Source organism: Rhinopithecus bieti, unplaced genomic scaffold (genome assembly GCF_001698545.2).
Source record: "Rhinopithecus bieti isolate Rb0 unplaced genomic scaffold, ASM169854v2 scaffold_64503, whole genome shotgun sequence".
Classification (NCBI taxonomy): Eukaryota; Metazoa; Chordata; class Mammalia; order Primates; family Cercopithecidae; genus Rhinopithecus; species Rhinopithecus bieti.
Window position 1 is genome coordinate 569887 of NW_016825208.1, and position 15601 is coordinate 585487.

The 15601-nt window shown below is 49.2% G+C and overlaps 2 protein-coding genes across 2 annotated transcripts in view; one reads left to right on the plus strand and one right to left on the minus strand.

Annotated features, from left to right (window-relative positions):
• Positions 1 to 260: 260 nt before the first annotated feature.
• Positions 261 to 4630, minus strand: TUBB (tubulin beta class I). The gene is made up of 4 exons (XM_017862810.1): positions 4273 to 4630; positions 2200 to 2308; positions 1817 to 1927; positions 261 to 1498 (listed from the first exon to the last, which is right to left on the minus strand). The coding sequence occupies exons 1-4, from the start codon at positions 4327 to 4329 to the stop codon at positions 441 to 443; spliced, it is 1335 nt and encodes a 444-aa protein (XP_017718299.1). The 5' UTR covers positions 4330 to 4630; the 3' UTR covers positions 261 to 440.
• Positions 4631 to 7559: 2929 nt separating this feature from the next.
• MDC1 (mediator of DNA damage checkpoint 1) overlaps positions 7560 to 15601 on the plus strand; it is a 25274-nt gene continuing 17232 nt past the window's right edge. Inside the window, 7 exon segments of the mRNA XM_017862809.1 lie at positions 7560 to 7727; positions 11137 to 11275; positions 12134 to 12514; positions 12601 to 12676; positions 12968 to 14445; positions 14599 to 14658; positions 14821 to 14913. Of these exon segments, the coding sequence (XP_017718298.1) occupies positions 11140 to 11275; positions 12134 to 12514; positions 12601 to 12676; positions 12968 to 14445; positions 14599 to 14658; positions 14821 to 14913 (2224 nt within the window). The 5' untranslated portion in view covers positions 7560 to 7727; positions 11137 to 11139.

The following is a 15601-nucleotide window of genomic DNA, read 5'->3' on the forward strand; positions in this document are numbered from 1 at the left end:
ATCCCCTTCCTTATATAGTGACTTCTACTCACTACCTTCTACCACTTTCTACTTTGGGCTTAGGATGGTGGCCGTTATCTACATGGGTTTTCAGCACCTGGTTGGTTCTAAATGGGATCTGGATGAGACCCAGCGTCTTGGAGATTTTTAAGAGGGAAATATTAACTGGACAGATGGAAGGAATGGGCACCAGAAGGAAATACAGGGTCACCAGAATGGCAGAAACCTAGGTTTCCCAGAGTGGAAAGAGAGAGGAGACATTCAACAAACAAGTATTTATTGAGCGCCTACTATGTGCCAGGCACTGTTCTAGACCCCCCCAGAAGAAAAAACAAAAAACAAGATAGAGGCAGCAAACACAAATTCTGAGGGAGAGGAAAGGGGCAGTTGAGTAAGACGGCTAAGGGAACTGAGAAGCCTGAGGTGATGGGGGCTCTGCCTTAGGCCTCCTCTTCGGCCTCCTCACCGAAATCCTCCTCCTCTTCTGCGGTGGCATCCTGGTACTGCTGATACTCAGAGACGAGGTCGTTCATGTTGCTCTCAGCCTCAGTGAACTCCATCTCGTCCATGCCCTCGCCTGTGTACCAGTGGAGGAAGGCCTTCCGGCGGAACATGGCAGTGAACTGCTCCGAGATGCGCTTGAAGAGCTCCTGGATGGCCGTGCTGTTGCCAATGAAGGTGACTGCCATCTTGAGGCCACGAGGTGGGATGTCACAGACAGCTGTCTTGACGTTGTTGGGGATCCATTCCACAAAGTAGCTGCTGTTTTTGTTCTGCACGTTAAGCATCTGCTCATCGACCTCCTTCATGGACATCCGACCACGGAAGACAGCAGCCACGGTGAGGTATCGGCCGTGGCGGGGGTCACAGGCAGCCATCATGTTCTTGGCATCGAAGACCTGCTGGGTGAGTTCTGGCACTGTAAGAGCTCGATATTGCTGGCTTCCACGGCTGGTGAGAGGGGCAAAGCCAGGCATAAAGAAATGGAGGCGTGGGAAGGGGACCATGTTGACTGCCAACTTGCGGAGGTCAGCATTGAGCTGGCCAGGGAAGCGGAGGCAGGTGGTGACACCGCTCATGGTGGCTGAGACGAGGTGGTTCAGATCCCCGTAGGTTGGTGTGGTCAGCTTCAGAGTACGGAAGCAGATATCATAGAGGGCCTCGTTGTCAATGCAATAGGTCTCATCAGTGTTCTCTACCAACTGATGGACGGAGAGGGTGGCATTGTAGGGCTCGACCACGGTGTCAGATACTTTAGGTGAAGGAACCACACTGAAGGTGTTCATGATGCGATCAGGGTACTCTTCTCGGATCTTGCTGATAAGGAGAGTGCCCATTCCAGAGCCTGTGCCTCCGCCCAGTGAGTGGGTCAGCTGGAAGCCCTGCAGGCAGTCACAGCTCTCTGCTTCCTTCCGTACCACATCCAGGACAGAATCAACCAGCTCAGCCCCCTCTGTGTAGTGGCCTTTGGCCCAGTTGTTACCTGCCCCAGACTGACCTGGAATGCAGTCAAGAGAAAAGCTCAATTAACAGGGTATGGAAGATACATGATGTTTCCATCTTTCAACTTTAGAAATAATCCCCTTGGATGTATCTTCTTTCTCCTTCACTGTGATGTATTCTCCCCCCACTACCCCATAATGTACCAGCAACAGCAGGCAGTACCTCTACCCTACCTCTACCCTCCATTAGATTTCAGAACACAGTTCTTAGCACTCCAGTACAACAATCATCTCCTAACTTTTGCTGTGTCCTTGCACTCAAATAAGTTGAACACGATAGTATATCATCTGCTAATATCATCTGTATAACTTACCAAATACAAAGTTGTCCGGTCTAAAGATCTGGCCAAAAGGACCTGAGCGAACAGAGTCCATGGTCCCAGGTTCTAGATCCACCAGAATGGCACGAGGAACATATTTGCCACCTACAAAGAATAAAGTTAAGAGCTGTGAGATCTGGCAGAGGAGAAGGTGTATAGATATACTGGGAATGGGAGACAGCAGGGACCCAAGACTTGTTGTTTCAGGTCCTGCCACCAGGTGGCAGAAGACGTCTTTGGCCCCGACGGTGGTTCACAAAAGGGAGAAAATGACAGATTCACCCAAAGGGGATAAGGCGTGCCCAAGAATGGAAAAAGACCCCAGAGAAGTGGGAGACAGGGAAGGGAACCTGAGCTGCCCGGGCTCCTGCCCTTACCTGTGGCTTCATTGTAGTACACGGAGATGCGGTCCAGCTGCAGGTCGCTGTCCCCGTGGTAGGTGCCGGTGGGGTCGATGCCATGTTCATCACTGATCACCTCCCAGAACTGCCGGGCAGAAGCAACGAGACCACAACAAGTCAAGTCCCAGTCAACTACGTCCCCAACTACCATTTTATTTCATCTTTTTCTTAACTTTCTTTTTTTTTTTTTTGAGACGGAGTCTCGCTCTGTCGCCAGGCTGGAGTGCAATGGCGCTATCTCGGCTCACTGCAACCTCTGCTTCCCGGGTTCAAGCGATTCTCCTGCCTCAGCCTCCGGAGTAGCTGGGACTACAGGCGCGCGCCACCACGCCCAGCTAATTTTTGTATTTTTAGTAGAGACGGGTTTCACCATGTTGACCAGGATGGTCTAGATCTCTTGATCCGCCCACCTCGGCCTCCCAAAGTGCTGGGATTACAGGCGTGTGCCACCGCGCCTAGCTTCTTTTAACTTTTAAGACAGGGTCTTCCTCTGTTGCCCAGCCTGCAGTGCAGTGGTGCAATCACGGATCACTACAGCCTGGAACTCCCAGGCTCAACCGATCCTCCCATCTCAGCCTCTCGAATAGCTGGGACCACAGACGCGCGCCACCACACCCAGTTAATTTTTTATTTTTTTTGTAGAGATGTGGCGGGGGGTAGGAGTCTCGCTTTGTTGCCCAGGATGGTCTCAAACCCCTGAGCTGGAGCGATCCCAATTAGCCCGCCTCAGCCCCACATCTCCCATTTTAATTCCACACGCGCTCAGACCGTTGTTCTAGGACCTGGCATCCTGTGTGCCTGCCACACCCTTCCCCTAGACACTCGCTCCCCCGGGAAAGCCACAGCTTTCCCTGCTCGGGATTATGTGCAGCGGGTCCCAAGTGCTCGGTGGGCGGATGGAGGGCGACCATACTTGGATAAGCGCCGCTGTCTTTCCCCCGAGCTGGGCACCGCCCCACCGCGCGGCGCACAAAAGGCTTGGGGTACTAGAAAAGAGCTGCTGCCGCAGTCGACCACCCCCCGCCCTCCACGTGACTGCGGCGCACGCGCAGGTCGAGCCGCCGACAAAGGCCTTCGCACGTGGGCGGGGCCAGGGGCAAAAATTCCGCGCGAGGGGCGGGGCCCAGGATAGCGCGCCCCTGCCGGCGGGCAACGCCGCATTGTCCCGGCGCGCCAGCGGCGCCCTGGCCCCGCCCCGCAGGGCCCCGCCCTTCTGCTACAACGTAGCACCCGCACTTCCTCCCGCCCCTCCCCACTACACTGTAACCGCGCGCAAAAAAAAAAAAAAAAAACCCTTGGCCTCGGAATTTTATTCCTTTGCTAGATTGCTCCCCCTTGATTTAAAGCATTCTTTCTCTCTCATTAAGTCCTGAGGGACTCGTTAAAGAAAACCACACACCCCCATTTTCTCGACATATCAGTTCACGCCCTAAAGAGGTCTCGCTTAGGGGCCATGAAAGCAAGAAAAATTAATCCCGTTCTTATTCTCCTTCCACCCAGGAACTACAGGACGGGCCCTCCGGGGTCGCGGGCGCGCTGGGGTCCCTGATCTTTTGTGAATGGTAGCGCCCAGCGCAGCCTACCCTGGCGCATCGCCCCCCGACCTTTGCACTGGAGCTCTCTGCAGTCGCCCGACAGCCTCACCCCTTCCCGCTCCCGTTTGGCCCTACGAACCCCGCAGGGGGGGCTGGGCGGGATGCACATGGGCAAAACCTCGCCCCGCTTTGTCTCCGACTGTTTCCGCATCTCTCTCCCTGCCCGGTTCTCGGACCGTTAGAAGCCCTTTTAAGTAACATATGTCCTTGGTCTTCCCGCCCCCGAAACCCGAAGAGCCCTTTTACTAGTTTCTCCAAAATGTGCCTGCCAAGAAAAATGATTCCCAGCTTTCCAAAAGCAAATGCTACTTATTATATATATAAATGTAACAAAAACTTGGGAGGGACAAAGCTTGATTAAGGATGGAGAGCGCAAATGCCCCACAACCATTTTTTCATAACTTACCTGGATTTTTCCTTCTAAAAAGAAATAGAAGAGGTGTAAAATTCTTACCTTGGCACCGATCTGGTTGCCACACTGACCGGCCTGGATGTGCACGATTTCCCTCATGGTTAAAATTTATTTTTTTTTGCTCGCCTCAAGGTATGTATGGGGCAAGAAAATAAGTAATTTTTTTCTCTGCAGGTCGCAGGCTGGAAGGTTGGAATGCGCCCCAGACGCTGGAGCAGCGAGGTGCGAACGCGGCGGCAGGAAGGTTCTGAGAGGGAGAAAGGAGAGGGGAGGGCGCGGAGGGAAGGCAGGCTGGGCGGGGCGCGCGTGCGCCGGCGCTGGGAGGCGGGAGAATCGGCCCCGCGCGCGGTCGGGAGACAAAGCCTCATCAAGCCTGGCCCTGATTAGTCGATGCCGGTCATGTACCAGGCGTCCATTGGCCTCTGAGCCAGTGGACGAGCGCAGTCCTCTTTGGGAGTTGTAGTCCCCTATTGTTGTTCACGGTGCAAAATGAAGTGACGAATGGGTGGGTACCGGTTTGGTTTTGTTGGGTTTTGTTTTGTAAATGAAAACGACCTTGCGCAAGATTCCTTTCCTCTGTGCCTGAGGTTTTTGCACAAAAAGTGAGCAGTTCTCGGGGATACAGAAATTGAGAAGTCTGGGGTTCCAGAAGTTGGGTGGTGAGGCACGCCCTGAAAGCTCCCAGCTGCAGTACCTCTAGGGAAGACAGAATTGCTTAGCTCAGCGGAAAATGGGGAGTAGTGTGGCACCGTGCTCTGCTACCTCTGGCCTTTGGTGACACAAGTCATGAACTTCAGTAAGCTTCTGCTCCCTCAAATGCTTCAAGAAGGGAATCGCCCTCTTGCTTGCTATTTCCTTGGGAATTTTCGAGTCATTGTTTTGAAAGAGAAACAAAATTGCAGCAAGGGCTTTTCAGGATAGAGATGTTGTCTGGAGAGTATGTTCAAAGAATAAAATAGTTTAGAGAAACCGACATTGGGGATTTGTGAAACTAGAAGTCTCCATCCACGTAGGAGATCTGGGCCTTAGGGCAGACTTTGAAGACACCTTGATCTTCTTGTCAAACAGGGAACTATGGAATGAGATGCCTGATAGATTTTCAGTTTTTTCAGCCTACCTTTTTAGACATGTTAATGAAGTCAGTGGTTCGCTTATTTCACTGACCAGGTGGCCGCCATTGCAACTCTGCAAGATACCCAGTATTGAAAAAGGAGAAGGGGTAATTGATGGGGGAAAATTGGATGGGCTCAAGACAGAGTCCATCTGCTTCTTCCCAGAGATTTATTCACTTATTTGATAGTTACTATGTATCCACAAAATTAGGAACTATGGTTACAAAATGATTAAAAATTAGTTCCCTGTCCTCCAGGATGTTGCAGTCTGGCCACTCAGAAATGTAGTATCAAGTCAACATCATTGTTAATTCACATTCGATTACACACAGATCGATTTTTTTTTTTTTTTTTTTTTTTTTTGTATTTTTAGTAGAGACAGGGTTTCGCCATGTTAGCCAGGATGGCCTTGATCCCCTAATCTCGTGATTCGCCCGCCTTAGCCTTCCAAAGTGGTGGAATTACAGGCGTGAGCCACCGCGGCGGGCAGATCAATGTATTTCTAAGTTGCCTTCTAAATAAGGGAACATCAACTTGTGTAAGCCCTCTCTACCCACTTAAAATATAATGCTCTATGTTTTAGGGAAATGAAAACAGTAATTTTGTGGGAGTAGAAATAACTCAAAATACACAATCAGATAACTTGTTTCAATTTGTCCCTATATTAGCTGTAGGATCCTAGGAAAGTCCTTTAACTTTGCAGGGCTTCAACTCCTTGTTTGTAAAATCTGCTTATTTGACTGTTGTGGACAGAATTGAGATAACCAACAGAACGGACTTTATGAATTATGCAAGTGTTATAGTTACCGTTTTCTTCATGTCTTACTGTGAGATAATAAAATAGGCCGGGTGCGGTGGCTCACGCCTGTAATCCCAGCACATTAGGAGGCCCAGGTGGGAGGATCACCTGAGGTCGGGAGTTCTAGACCAGCCTGACCAACATGGAGAAACCCCGTCTCTACTAAAAATACAAAATTAGCCGGTCGTGGTAGCGCATGCCTGTAATACCAGCTACTAAGGGAGGCTGAGACAGGAGAATTCCTTGAACCCAGAAGGTGGAGGTTGCGGTGAGCCGAGATCGCGCCATTGCACTCCAGCCTGGGCAACAAGAGCGAAACTCCGTCTCAAAAAAGGACAGATAAATGGCCGGTCGCGGTGGCTTTCGCCTGTAATCCCACCACTTTGAGAGGCCGAGGCGGGCAGATTACCTGAGGTCAGGAGTTCGAGACCAGCCTGACCAAATGGAGAAACCCGGTCTCTACTAAAAATATAAATTAGCCGGGTGTGGTGGCGCATGCCTGTAATCCCAGCTATTTGAGAGGCTGAGACAGGGAGAATCGCTTGAACCCGGGAGGCAGAGGTTGCTGTGAGTCGAGATCGCGCTACTGCACTCCAGCCTAGGCAACAAGAGTGAAACTCCATTTCAAAATTAATTAATTAATTAATTAAAAAATAAAAATAAATGATTTTATCATCCTTCCCTCGCCCCTCGAAAGGTGGGGACAGGCTTTAAGACAGAGTGCAAGCCAGTTTTCTCTGTTCGACTACAGATCTTTAGGATCTTGGATTTATGAAAATGACCTCAAAATGTCCGTCAGAGATGTATTCCCGGGAAGAAATGATATGACTTCTACTACAAACCAAATCAAAAGGAAATGAAATTCCACTGCAACAAGGAGTGAAATGCCACGCCTACGGGCTGTTCTCCAAACTGCAGCCCCCAGCCACGACTGCAACCTCCAACCCACTTTCATTTCTCATGAGTCAGCGGACACCATGTCTGGGAGGACTGAGGAAAGGCGCTCTGGCCGTACCGGACACGTCGGACGTCTATGGCAGAGCCCCTCTATCCATCGCCGGCAGCTGGCGCCAGACTCTCTGGTCGCGTTTTGGAAATCTGCGCGGGAAGTGGGTGGTGGGCGGGCAAGCGGTAGTGGGTTGTCCCTTGGAGCTGCCCAATCGACGTGCATTATTTTGTTGGCGCACGGCGGCCTTCAATTACCGTCTTATTAACTGATCTCAGCAGCCTGGGAGACACCTCCCATTTGAGCTGTAAGGGGGCGGGGAGGAGGGGCGGGGATTTGCGTGTGCCTCTGCTCGACTGGCTGCAGCTGTGAAAGACAGCGGCAGCAGCCAATCAGCAAATCGGGTCTTTTTCAGCACACGCACTCGCTCCACCCGGGTCGCGACCGTTACTGGTGGCGCGCGCGGAGACTCAAAGTAGGTGAGTTCTAGGGGCCTCGTCCACGGCTCCCCGGGAGCCATCTTGGTTCCCCCAGAAGGTGGGAGGGGCATGTCTTGGGTGCGACTGGGCGGAGGTGACTTGGAAGTTCGCTTCTCGGACCATAATACTCATCCTTACCTGGCGCCCCGCTCCGAGTTTAGGTATGAAGACACGGAGACGTTGGGCCACAAGGGAACCCACTGAGGTGGGGACCAAAGATGGTGGCTCTTTGAATTGGAGCCAAGCGTGGTGGGCACCCGCTGAGATGGCCTGTCATAAAGACAGAGTTGACTCTTTGTCCATGGGGCATCCTACTTTCCCTACCTGTCAACAGTTTCCCTTTAGAGTGGCATATTTTCAGGTGAATTCCATTTATGCTATTTTCTTTTCATCTCATTTGTTCCTTCATCAGTAGGCTCGGTGATGAGCCTTCCCGAGGGCAGGGTTGATTTCTTGTTTGGTTCACAGATGTATGCCGAATACTTCAAACAGCACTAGGTATACCATAACCATTGAATGAATAAGATGGACCCCAGGGGAAAGACACAGTTCCCCTAATCCAGTCCTGGAAGTGGGTGTGAAGGCAGAAATGGAAAGTAATGGTTACAGTGTAGCGAGATATCTTAGGGTAAGCACAAGTCCATTGACCACTGTGGAACAGGCAGGATACACCAGGAACACCAGAAAGCAGGGAAGACACCAGGAAAAGGTTTGCTGAGAAAGTGACATTTGAGGCCGGGCGCGGTGGATCCCGCCTGTAATCCCAACACTTTGGGAGGCCAAGGTGGGCGGATCACCTGAGGTCAGAGCTCAAGACCATGGTGAAACCCCGTCTCTACTAAAAATACAAAAATTAGCCAGGCGTGGTGGTGGGCGCCTGTAATCCCAGCTGCTCCGGAGGCTGAGGCAGGAGAATCGCTTGAACCCGGGAGGCAGAGGTTACAGTGAGCCAAGATAGCACCACTGCACTCCAGCTTGGATGACAAAGTGAGATTCCGTCTCAAAAAAAAAAAAGTGACATTTGAACTGAATCTTAAAGGATAGGTAGAAGTTGGACCAGAAAACTAGGTGGGAAAAAGCCAAGGAATTGGTCTAAGGCATGAAGATTTGAGGGGACAAGAACAGTGTGTTCGAAGACTGGGGAAAAAGTCTGGCTGAACCATAGGCTTTTGCAGGTGAGGGGCAGGCATTACAAGATGTGAATTTCAGATCATGGAGAGTCTTGCTAAGGAGTTTAGATTTTATTCTGTGTGCACGAAAAACCATCAGAAGATTTTAGAGGAGAGACATTATCTGGGTGATTTGAGGCAAATCTTAACGTTATATACGCTTATATATGTTTCAAGGAGATCTGAAAATCTTAACCCAGCTATGTTGCAGTTTCTTTATCTGAAGAAATGGAAGATAATAATACCTACTTTACAAAGTTCTTGTGAAGATTAAATGAGTTAGAGTCAATATAAAGTAATTAGAACAGTGCTTGACACATAGGAAGCCTCTATATATGTCATCTTTTGTTATCATTTTTTGCAGTTGCATCTGATCATATTGAGGTGGTCTGGTAAAGTATAAAAAGCGTGGGCTAAAAAAGAAAGAAAAACAACCGGGAACAGTGGCTCACGCTTGTAATCCCAGCACTTTGGGAGGCCAAGGTGGGCGGATCACCTGAGGTCAAGGGTTCGAGTCCACCCTGGCCAATATGGCAAAACCCCGTCTCTTCTAAAAATAAAAAAATTAGCTGGGCGTGGCAGCTCGTGCCTGTAGTCCCAGCTACTTGGGAGGCTGAGGCAGGAGAATGGCTTGAACCCAGGAGACAGAGGTTGCAGAGAGCCAAGATTGTGCTACTGCACTTCAGCCTGGGCGACAGAGCAAGACTCCGTCTCAAAAAAAAAAAAAAGGAGAAAGACAAAAGAAGCATGGGTTTTGCAGCCAGAAGCACATTTATTCTTGTTCACTTAACCTGCTGGGACATCCTGAGCAAACTATTGAATATATGTTTGGTATTAGTTTCCTAAATGCCTGCCTCATATGTTTACTATGCCTGACCATAAGACAATGCCCAACACATGCTTGGCATGTGTTAGCAAAATAGCATTTTTCAAATTGTGGGTTGCAATCCAGTAGTGGATAGTGAAATCAATTTAGTAGGTTACAAATCAGCATTTAAAATATGTAGAACAGAAAAAAATAGAATGAAAAATATCAGTATATTGTACATAGTAAGGATAAACATTGTCTCTTTCTCAAAACTTGTTTCTATAAACAAGCACATGTTTTACCTATTTGTGTACTTGGGACATTACAATATTACTTTTTTTTTTTTTTCTGAGATGGAGTTTCACTCTTGTTGCCCAGGCTGGAGTGCAATGGTATGATCTCGGCTCACCGCAACCTCCACATCCTGGGTTCAAGCGATTCTTCTGCCTCAGCCTCCCAAGTAACTGGGATTACAGGCATGAGCCACCATGCCCAGCTAATTTTTGTATTTTTAGTAGAGACGGAGTTTCTCCATGTTGGTCACGCTGGTCTCAAACTCCTGACCTCAAGTGATCTGCCTTTCTCAGCCTAGCAAAGTGTTGGGATTACAGGCGTGAGTCACCACACCTGGCCTACAATATTTCTTGCTCTGCATCATGGTCAAACTGTGTTTTAAGGGCCAGACCCAGTGGCTCACACCTGTAATCCCATCACTTTGGTGGACCAAGGCAGGGGAATCACTTGCGGTCAGGAGTTCAAGATGAAACCTAGCCAACATGGTGAAACTCCATCTCTACTAAAATACAAAATTAGCCCGGCGTGATGGCAGGTGCCTGTAATCCCAGCTATTCAGGAGGCTGAAGTGAGAGAATTGCTTGAACCCGGGAGGCAGAGGTTGCAGTGGGCCCAAGATCTTACCACTGCACTCCAGCCTGGGGAACAGAACGAGACTCTCTCTCAAAAAAANCTCAAGTGATCTGCCTTTCTCAGCCTAGCAAAGTGTTGGGATTACAGGCGTGAGTCACCACACCTGGCCTACAATATTTCTTGCTCTGCATCATGGTCAAACTGTGTTTTAAGGGCCAGACCCAGTGGCTCACACCTGTAATCCCATCACTTTGGTGGACCAAGGCAGGGGAATCACTTGCGGTCAGGAGTTCAAGATGAAACCTAGCCAACATGGTGAAACTCCATCTCTACTAAAATACAAAATTAGCCCGGCGTGATGGCAGGTGCCTGTAATCCCAGCTATTCAGGAGGCTGAAGTGAGAGAATTGCTTGAACCCGGGAGGCAGAGGTTGCAGTGGGCCCAAGATCTTACCACTGCACTCCAGCCTGGGGAACAGAACGAGACTCTCTCTCAAAAAAAAAAAAAAAAAAAAAAAAATTTTAAAGGTTTTCAAGGGGTAAAAAAAAAAAAAAAAAAAAAAAATGTTTTAAGTGCTTCAGAAGGTTAACAACAGAAAGATTGGTGGAAAGAGAAGCATCAACATTCATAATGATCCAGTTTACCCCCCAGTTTTCAGTCTGATAACTCTGATGTTGTTTGTGTGAACCAATAATGAGGATAATTGATATGTGTATCCTTCCCAGATCATGGAGGACACCCAGGCTATTGACTGGGATATTGAAGAAGAGGAGGAGACAGAGCAATCCAGTGAATCCTTGAGGTGTAATGTGGAGCCAGTAGGGCGGCTACATATCTTTAGTGGTGCCCATGGACCAGAAAAAGGTCAGAGGGTATTGGATGCTCAAGTATTGATATAGGTCTTTTATTTTTGTGGGAAGGTATTTGGAGGGTTGCAAGAAGCTTATGTATGTTTCAACAAGATGTGAATTTTTCTTTTTTTATGAATGGAAGAGATGGGGCCGATTGAGTTGATTGTTGTAGGCTACTGCCCTGGACTCACTAGAAGTGATTTTACTTTGATAAGAGAAGATTAAGAGATTGAAATGAAGTTTGGTGCAGTGACTCACACCTGTATTTCCAGTGCTTTGAGAGGCTAAGGCGGAACGATCACTTGAGACTAGGAGTTAGAGACCAGCCTGGGTAGCATAGCAAGACCGTGTCTCTACAAAAAAATTTTAAAATTAGCCAGGTGTGGTGGTTCATTGCACATCTGTAGTCCCACCTACTTGGGAGGCTGAGCCAGGATGATCGCTTGAACCCAGGAGTTCAAGATTGCACTGATCTATGATCATGCCACTGTATTCCAGCCTGGGTGACAGAATGAGACCCTGTCTCAAAAAAAATAATAAATCAAATAAAATCCAATTGTGTGCTCTGGAGATAGATGGTAGTGATGATTGCACAACAATGTGAATGCACTTAATGCCACTAAACTGTACACTTAAAATTATTAAGGTGATACATTTTGTGTTATATATATTTTATAACAGTAAAAAAAAATCCATTGTGGATGGATGGGGTATCACATATACTTTTTCAGTGCCTAGATGTCCTAGGGCCTTCTATTTTTCTAATGCATACGGAGGCCTTGAGTGAGTAGTAGAGTACCTAATAGGCACTTTTTCCTAATGACAGGCCAGGACTCTGACCCTGGAACTTACCTGCCTCTCTAATTCTTAGATTTCCCACTACACCTCGGGAAGAATGTGGTAGGCCGAATGCCTGACTGCTCTGTGGCCCTGCCCTTTCCATCTATCTCCAAACAACATGCAGAGATTGAAATCCTAGCCTGGGACAAGGCACCTATCCTCCGAGACTGTGGGAGCCTTAATGGTACTCAAATCCTGAGACCTCCTAAGGTTTTGAGCCCTGGGGTGAGTCACCGTCTGAGGGACCAGGAATTGATTCTCTTTGCTGACTTGCTCTGCCAGTACCATCGCCTGGATGTCTCTCTGCCCTTTGTCTCCCGGGGCCCTCTGACTGTAGAAGAGACACCCAGGGTACAGGGAGGAACTCAACCCCAGAGGCTTCTGTTAGCTGAGGACTCAGAGGAGGAAGTAGGTAAGTTTGTATGTTTGCAGGGCGAACAAGGAGACAGGAATAATGAGTGTACAATTGTCAACTTATTCTTTTTCTGTTCTTGACAGATTTTCTTTCTGAAAGGCGTGTGGTAAAAAAATCAAGGACCACATCTTCCCCCGTGGCAATGATAGTTCCAGAGAGGTGAGTGCCAAAGAGTCAGACACCTGAGTCTTCAAAACGAGGAAGAACCAGGGGCTGGAGGATCAATCTCTAAAAGAGATGATTATCCTGAGAGTTGGGGCTGGGGAACCATACATATTCATTCACTCAGCTGAATGTTTATGGAGCACCTCTGATGTGCCAAGTGGAAAACAAATTGGAAACAGAAGAAGAAATACTATCTTGTGTCTCCCCTCAAGGAGCTCACAGTTGAGTTGGGGTATCCCTTCCAGGGAACTAAATTCTATCGACTCTCTTTTCTTCCCTTCACAGTGATGAAGAGGGGCATTCCCCTGTCCTGGGTGGCCCTGGGCCGCCTTTTGCCTTCAATTTGAACAGTGACACAGATGCGGAAGAAGGTCAGCAATCAGCCACAGAGGAGGCCTCCTCAGCTGCCAGAAGAGGTGCCACTATAGAGGCAGAGCAGTCTGAAGCTGAAGTTGTAACTGAAATCCAGCTTGAAAAGGATCAGCCTTCAGTGAAGGAGAGGGACAATGACACAAAAGTCAAGAGGGGTGCAGGGAATGGGGTAGTTCTAGCTGGGATAATTCTGGAGAGGAGCCAACCTCCTGGAGAGGATAGTGACACAGATGTGGATGATGACAGCAGGCCTCCTGGAAGGCCAGCTGAGGTCCATTTGGAAAAGGCTCAGCCTTTTGGCTTCATCGACAGCGACACCGATGCGGAAGAAGAGGGGATTCCAGCAACCCCAGTTGTCGTTCCTATGAAGAAGAGGAAGATCTTTCATGGAGTTGGTACAGGGGGTCCTGGAGCACCAGGCCTGTCCCATCTGCAGGAGAGCCAGGCTGATAGTGATACAGATGTGGAGGAAGGCAAGGCCCCACAGGCTGTCCCTCTGGAGAAAAGCCAAGCTTCCATGGTTATCAACAGCGATACAGATGATGAGGAAGAAGTCTCAGCAGCGCTGACTTTGGCACGTCTGAAAGAGAGCCAGCCTGCTGTATGGAACAGAGATGCAGAAGAGGACATGGCCCACCATGTGGTCCTTCTCCAGCGAAGCCAAACCACCACTGGGAGAGACAGTGACACAGATGTGGAGGAGGAAGAGCTCCCAGTGGAAAATACAGAAACCGTCCCCAAGGGTCACACAAAGATTAGAGCCCTTGTTAGAGCACATTCAGAAAAGGACCAGCCTCCTTTTGGGGACAGTGATGACAGTGTGGAAGCAGATAAGAGCTCACCTGGGATCCACCTGGAAAGAAGCCAAGCCTCCATCACAGTGGACATCAACACAAAAGTAGAGGAGGAAGTCCCGCCAGGGTCAGCCATTGTACATATGAAGAAGCATCAGGTGTCTATGGAGGGGACAAATCAAACAGATGTGAAAGCAGACGGGGGACCAGCAAAGCTGCCTGTGGTATCTCTAGAGGAAGCCTGGCCTCCGCATGGGGACTGTGAAACAGATGCGGAGGAGGGCACCTCCTTAGCAGCCTCAGCAGTTGCAGATGTAAGAAGGAGCCAGCTTCCAGCAGAAGGGGATGCTGGGGCAGAGTGGACTGCAGCTTGTCTTAAGCAGGAGAGAGCTTATGAGGTGGGGGCCCAGGGTGGGTCACCTGTGGCACAAGTGGAGCAGGACCTCCCTACCTCAAGAGAGAACCTCACAGATGTGGTGGACACAGACATTCCAGGGGAATCCACCCAGCCACAGAGAGAGGGAGCCCAGGTCCCCAGAGAAAGGGAGAGAAAACAACATGTGGGTAGGACCAAGGACTCTGAAGACAACTGTGATGGTAAGTGCTGGCCTTCCTTCCTTGACCTCTGAAATAAACCAGGGTTCTAACAGCTGGGGTTGGGGAGAGAAAGGTAGAGATTATTTAAGGAGTTTAGTGTCAGGTATGATTTTTTTTTTTTTTTTTAATTATCTAATATTCCTCCCCTACCAGATTCTGAAGATCCGGACCTACAAGCTACCCAATGCTTTCTGGAGAATCAGGGCTTGGAAGGTGAGGACTTCTATGTTATTTGAATCCTGTACCAGTGGGAGCTGGGAGATTAGACTGGTGGTCCTTGAAGGGTAAAAGCTAGTGTGGGTAGGGTAGGAGACCAGGAATCAGACCCTGCAGTAGTATGGAGGAGATGTACTTAGGTCATCTTTTCCTATACAGCAGTCCAGAGCATGGAGGATGAACCTACCCAGGCCTTCATGTTGACTCCACCCCAAGAACTTGGCCCTTCCCATTGCAGCTTCCAGACAACAGGTACAAGAAACTCTTACCTCCTTACCTCCTCTGTGCCCCCAATTTTGCATTCTCTTTTTTTTTTCCCTTTGTCGCTCAGGCTGGAGTGCAGTGGCGCCGTCTCGGCTCACTGTAACCTCCACCTCCCAGGCGGTTTCTCTTCCTTCAGCTTCCCAAGTAGCTGGTATTACAGCCGCCTGTCACCATGCTTGGCTAATGTTTTTGTATTTTTAGTAGAGACAGGGTTTCACCATGTTGGCCAGGCTGGTCTCGAACTCCTGACCTCAAGTGATCCACCTGCCTCAGCCTCCCAAAATGCTAGGATTGCAGGCATGAGCCACTGCGCCCGGCCTGCATTCTTTCTTGATTTGCCTTCCTACATGTTTCTTTCATACTCTGATCACAATCAACCCTCTGTATATGCGAGTTTGCGTCCGTGAATTCAACCAGCTGCAGACTGAAAATATTTAGGGACTGGCCTGGGCAACAGAGAGAGACCTGGTCTCCACAAAAATGAAAAAATTAGCCCAGCATAGTAGTGAGCACCTGTAGTCCCAGCTACATGGGAGGCCAGGATGGGAAGTTCACTTGAGCCCAGCCTGGGCAATAGCCTTTCGCTCAACCCCCACCCCCAATACCCCAATGTCTCTTTTTTTTTTTTTTTTTTTTTTTTAAACGGGGTTCCCCCTTTTCCCCCCGGGGGGGGGGG